Source organism: Cynara cardunculus (genome assembly GCF_001531365.2).
Source record: "Cynara cardunculus var. scolymus isolate 2C chromosome LG 1, CcrdV1, whole genome shotgun sequence".
In the NCBI taxonomy this organism is placed as follows: domain Eukaryota; kingdom Viridiplantae; phylum Streptophyta; class Magnoliopsida; order Asterales; family Asteraceae; genus Cynara; species Cynara cardunculus.
Genome location: NC_037528.1, coordinates 18336382 through 18343344, shown reverse-complemented (window position 1 = coordinate 18343344; position 6963 = coordinate 18336382). Strand labels below are relative to the sequence as shown.

Genomic DNA, 6963 nt, shown 5'->3' with positions numbered 1-6963 from the left:
CAAAGTCTATTTGTAATAATTTATTTGTTATGAAATTATTTATTTCATTATCATAATAACAAAAGAATGTATTTGTAAAAACACTACATCAAAATATTTAAAAAATGAAACTAATTTAATTTTGGTTAGGACCATGAAACTACTTTTATTAATGAAATAATAGTATTCAGGTCATGAAATATTTCACTGATTGAACCATATTTGGTTTCGTTAATAAAACCAATTTCATTTTGACTATTATGAAACCGATTCCATTTTGGTTAGGAAACATGAAACAAATTTAAAAATGAATGAAATACTATTATTTAGTTCTTGAAGTGTTTCATTGACTGAACAATATTTAGTTTCATATGTAAAATTGAGTTCATCTTGGTTAGAAACCATGAAACCGATTCCATTTTGGTTAAGAAACATTTCAACAAATTTCACTGCTGAAACAATGTCATTCAGTTTTTGGAATTGTATAGTTAATGAAACCAATTTCAATGATGAAACGAATTTCATTAATGAAAACATGTTATTCAGATTTTTAGAAAATGTTTCATTGACTGAACCATATCTGGATATTTTGTCAACTGCACCTTCCATCATAAAATAAGTGTACACAAAAGATATGACACATGATTATAGATATAAATAGTAATTACACCTTTTTTTGTTAATCAATTGATAAATTTACCTTTAATAAACGTATCAGTCTAATCAAACTCTTAAATATTTATGTATTTATCCACAAGTATACTTGAAAATTTAGTTATATATTTTTGAAAGGTGATACTTATTTTGAAACAAATATAAATAAAATATGGACATTTATTTTTAGATAAGAGAAATATTATTTTGTTACATGAGATTTAATGCTCCAACCCTAAAACAACTAACTAATCTAATAAATTTTAAAATCAACATGGAAATTACTAAAACCATCAACCATAACTTGGGCACATATTTCCATTTCCTATTTATTATGGAATTAATCCCCACACATGCAGTTTAAATAAGCTCACTAATTAACCAACAAATCTCACACCTATGTCAAATAAGAAAACGTGTACATCCAAGTCTTGTTTGGTATCTAATTACAAGAGCAAACAGAAATTCAAAAATATTATTTACAGAATATATATTAAGGGCATTAATTAGTTTAACTACTCGTGATTTAAAATACCTTTGGTTCAACTAATGGATGGTCTTCGATCTACGTGGTATTTGAGCTGTATATAATTTTACTATTATTTCTATCAACATCAGAATTTCTTTTCAATATCTTTATTTGACCAAAAGAGAACGGCACCCATGCATGTTTCTTTCCTATTTAATAAATTTTTTTAATTAGTGGGGTCTTATGAAAAGGAAATAAAGAAACAGATGAATTAATGTCCTTACATATCGAATCTGTACTTTCAATAATGACATACGGTTAAGTCTGATTTGCTGTTTCTGAAGTCAATATCTTGAATTTTTCGTGGAGTCACTGTCCTGAGCTATTTTAAAAAAATCAGTTTGAATAATTCTTAGTTTAAATCTTTCGGTCGATGTTGGTGTAATCTGTTGAAATCTTTTAAAATTTTCTTTATACTTATATGGTATGCACAAGCAAAGTTTTGTCAAATTTTTGTGTTGAAATTGGGTTTTAATGGTTTTATAGTTCTCATATGAAATTTTCCAAGAACAAATAACAAAAACTAGAATAAGACCGAAAACTAGTTCTACATGTGAAACTATGTATTTGAAATATACAGTGTTGTTTCATATATACAACTAGGGTTGTTCATGGGTTAGGTTAGCTGGGGGGTTAAAGATATTTGAATAATTTAATCCAATGATTATGATTTAAAAAATCTCAACGCAACTCAACTTAAGCAAAAATACAACTCATACGAACCCAAACCGTGCGAGTCAGGTTGATCAAGTTGAAACTTTTGCATCATTTTACAATATAGCCAACCGTTTTGTTTAAATGAAGTAAATTCAAAATGAGAACATACAAAAAAGATAACAAATTAAAAAAAGTTGCAAGTTTATGCAAATAAGAAAGTAAACTTATGATTGAGATTGTAATACAATTTTAAATATAGCTAATTACGGGTTGGTCTAATGTCCAATGTACACATATTAATCAAAGACTTAACAATCATATTAAATTTGTAGTATATAAAGGCGCCAGGTTCATCGAATTGAGTTGAGTTCAAATTACCCTAACCCAATTTCAACCCAATAGATGCAGTTCGACATAATTTCAACTACGTGTCGGGTTACCTTAGGTTGATTTTTTTGGGTTTTTCTCGATTTGGGTTGGTCGGGTTGGTTATTTTTCAAGTACCCCTATATACAACAGTTAATCAGTTATAATATGAAGATGAAACAAACATACACATATATACAGAGACAAAGGGAGAGGAGGATTGAGATGGAAACACAAAAAAACATATATAAAGTATAATAATATGGATATGAAATTAAAGAGAATAAAATTCTTGTTTTTATATAATTTGTTTAAGTTCATTTTGTGTAAAAGTATAACAATATAGTTTACGAGATAAAGTTTTAACCACATTTTTAGTTAGATCTATTGGATCAAATCAATCCAACGATTGAGATATATTTCTATGTTTCCAACCTTTTTGTAGTTTCTATTTGGATCTCCCTAAATACATAGGGTGGTTCAAATGAAAACAATCTGTAGGATGAAAATGTGAAAACGATCTCAATCATGGAAGAAGAGCCCCTAGGCAGTGGTTTGTCTAGTTGCACGATTAGATGGAGAGATGTGGGAAAACGCTCTAACAATAAATTATATGCTTAAGTGACTGCATCAGTAGCAGTGGTAGTGGATCAAAACCATCATCAACTAATGACAATCACATTAATTAGCGTAAGCTGATAACCATCAATGGCAACAGATGCCATCAATGGGTACGCCCACTGAGGTCGATAGATTTTCAAAGTGCATGATTTCACTAGTCCGAAATAAATCGATAAATGCTCATATTTCTAGTAAATCATTTCTCTTAATGGGACATTTATTCTCGGTTTAATCAATCTTTTAACTGTTGCTATTTCTCTAGGTTTATAACCTACGAATTCTACCAAAATTGTAAGTTTGAATTGAGATTACACTCAAGCAAATTTCATTCAATCAAGACAGATTAAGATTGAAATATTGTTTAAAGAAAAATGAACTCTTACAAGATTTGAAATTCTTATTCAAATTATTTACTGTAATTTCTGACCATACTAGAATTTGATCCCCAACAATATCTTGGTAAAAAATAAACGGAAGGCTCTAACCCTACTAAAATACAAAATTACGACTTTTATATGTACAATCATAATTCAAAAATGTTTGATTTTGTCAAATGAATTAGCTTGGTAAAATAAGATTTAAAAACATAAGTTTTGGATTTTCTAAGAAGACAACTAAGCTAAAGAATCTTATAAATAAGATATTTTATTTAATTATTTACTACACATTTAAATTTTTAATAGTTATTTTACTTTATAAATAATATTTTTTAATATTCATGTTAGAACATCACCAATGGCAAAAATAAGACTTGTAACTATTTGCCAAAGTTATTATATGGGTTGATGAAAAGCTTCTTCATCAAAAGGTTTTAATCCATCAAGTCAACGACAAAGTCTTTTGATTTTCTTATCACTGCTTTTTACAATCATACTTCCATTTTGTCTTAATATATAGAAGATGATAATGATAATATATTATATATTATATGATATATTAGGTTATATAGAGAGAGAAATGTGAGTTCATTTAACAACCTAATATTAAACCACGTTAAAGAAATTTGTAATTTATTTAAAAACTTTATCGAGTATTCAATAAATCTGATGCGGATGATGTTGGTCGCAACCGAGTAGTGATTACCAACCAAGGTTTTCTTTCTGACTTTTTCAAACCACAATTCCATGAGGCTCTATTTGTTTAAACCAATTGAGTTTATAATATTAAAATCATTCAACACAAAGATACAAAAGTCATTGCTATGTTGCTTTTATGAGCACAAGTTATGCATCCATCCTCTCGATCTCTTCTTTTTCAACTCCTTTGATCATCTTTCTTTAGTTTGTACTAGCTAGTTCACAGTTCTCACGGTGAGTGATGGCTGTCTTGGTTCTATTGCTTGTATTACTCATGGTCAACCCCGGAATATCACAGTCGAACAACTCAGAAAATGATGTCAACACACCCATTAGATCATTTTGTGGTCGTAACCGCCCAATAGTTCCATCAAATTTTATCAACAATCGCAATTCTACCTTTACTGCAATTAGAAGACAATTATCAAACAACAATGTATTTTATGCTAGAGCACAAAGTTTACTTGAAGGAGACTCGGTCTTTGGGGTCACCCAGTGCAGGAACTACCTCTCTACCTCTCAGTGTATGGCTTGTTTTGATGCTGGCGTGTCTCGACTGCTCAGCTGCATAACGGGCAATGGTGCTTATGTTTTCTTTGATAATTGCTTTGTCAGGTAATATTTTCTTGGGTTGACCATTTCATATATAGTTGATTAATATCTCTTAGGTATAAGATATTGTTAATTGAAGCAGCAAATGTCTTAGACACTATATACTTGCAAGCAATGATCATCAGAAGTCCATTAAAAGTTAATGACAAATGTTCAAGTAATCAATATTAAAGTTTGATGACTGAATGAAACTCTCACCGTTAAATCTAAAGAAAATTTCCTTTTTCTTTTGGTATGGACTAGAATTTTTCCATCAAAGAGATAAACTGAGTGCACGTTCAATTCTTCTGTTCCATATTGCTTATCATTTATCCGTAATGAGTATATTTATTTTATTTCATATTAATTTATGCATAATAAAAATTAAGTTATCTTTTTCTTATGCTTTACTTTACATATGTTGCTTTTTTCCTTCATAATTGAAGTAATAATTACATTGGAATTAATCTTCTAAAATTACATTTCATCAAATCAAAACAAAAAACACAAAAGATCTTGTTGGTTGTGCGACAAGAGGTGGAAAACAATTTGTAGGCTTTGGTTGAACATGTTGTGTTACATTGTGGTAAAAAAGATTGTGGTTTCATGTGCTACTCACACCACTAAACCCATGGTGAGAATTCTTTGGTAGCAAACCATACAAGACAACCTCCAAACCACTAAACGTTAACCCATGGTGAGAATTTTTTGGTAGCCTATAACCAAGAACTCATAAGTCATAAGGGGCTGCAAATTCCAATAGTTACTATGCGGGACAAGGTGTTACAATACCAACAGTGTATTAGGTAACACAAGATGTTGTGTTACGTTGGGGTAAAAAAAGATTGTGGTTTCATGTGCTACACAAAAGATTGTGGTTTCATGTGATAATTTAGGAATGTAAAATCAAAATTAATTGAATGTTTGAAACATATGGAGTTAATAAATAAATATTTAATCTAAATTTAGTAATTTACTAACTTGCCCTTTTACATTAATTTTAAAAATAATTAATATATTAAAATGATTGGTTGAGATTGGATCTCACGGTTACGACAAACAAAACAGTTCTCATTTGATTAAGCCCTTATATATATATATATATATATATATATATATATATATATATATATACATACATATGCATATATAGAGGAGCGATCAAATGCAAACCACTCATATTTGTACAAACTGTGTAAATCACCCTCATCCGTCGATTTCATTGTTTAATCTTATTAAATTTTTTCATGAAATTGTTTAATTTTATGAAAATTTTTCATATAAAACTTTTTTTTGATGAAGTTGTTTCATATATGGTTATGAAATTTTAATGAAACTGTTTCATGTATTTCTCTAATGTTAATATAATAAAGATGATAATATCCATGATTAACACCCTCCACAATAAAAATGATTAATAAACCTCTCATAATTACAAAAAAAAAATGAACAAAATAAAAAATTATGATTGGTTGAATGAGATTTGTACAGTTTGTACAAATAACGTGGTTTGCAAAGTAAACCTCCTCTACATATACATCCAGATATACATATACATATACATATATAGGGTCGGGTTCACGTGAGACCAACATGTTTTCCTGAGACATGTGTAACCACATTTTTACACTTGAAAAACTTCCAAGCAAAACGTTGTGCAGGTAAAAGAAAAGGTGAACCTTCACAGCAAAAACACTGTAAATGTTACCTTCACAACGTTTTACTGTGAAGTTTCAAAAGTAAAAAAGTGGTCTCACGGGTTTTATCAAAACAGGTTGGTCTCACATGATCCTAAGTCTACATATATATATATATATATATATATACACACACACACACTCACACATATATATAGACGTTTAGGGGAAAACCTTCAAAAAAATAAAAAACTGAAGAACACTCTAGTAACCATTAATCTGGACGGTATACACATGTGCATACAAGTAATTGAAATAATTTCTTGGTTTTTATGCACGTGTATGTTATAAACATGTGCATACCCAAAAAAGTGTGTGTATGCATATGTGTAAGCCGTCCAGATGAACGGTTACCGAGTATTCTTCAGTTTTTACTTTTTTACGATTTTTACATGAACGTGACCCTATATATATATAGGGTCACGTTCAGGGAAAAATCTCAAAAAAATAAAAATATGAGGAACACCCTAATAACCGTTCATCTCGAACGTAAAAGTAATTTCTAAGCAATTTGTCTTGTATGCACAAGTGCATGCACATGTGCATAAAACCAAAAAACAATTTCAATTAAATGCACATATGCATAAGGTCCAGATAAATCGCTTACCGGGTGTTCTTCAGTTTTCAGGTCCAGAAGCGTACTCGCGCAATGCAGCGAGATACATCGTGATTTTAATATTTCATTTTATTTTTTAYCTCAGTCGATGTTATATATGGCTTTATGTGATTTTGAGAAAGTGATGATGTTTTTATTTTTAAATAAAATATATGTTTGAAGATATCATAAAAATTT

At 29.4% G+C, this 6963-nt stretch overlaps 1 protein-coding gene across 1 annotated transcript in view; it reads left to right on the top strand.

The window, feature by feature from the left end:
* The first annotated feature begins 4026 nt into the window (after window positions 1-4026).
* Window positions 4027-6963, top strand: part of LOC112523049 (cysteine-rich receptor-like protein kinase 2) — an 8756-nt gene continuing 5819 nt past the window's right edge. Inside the window, exon 1 of the mRNA XM_025132489.1 lies at window positions 4027-4497. Within this exon, the coding sequence (XP_024988257.1) occupies window positions 4124-4497 (374 nt within the window). The 5' untranslated portion in view covers window positions 4027-4123. The remainder of the gene's footprint in view (window positions 4498-6963) is intronic.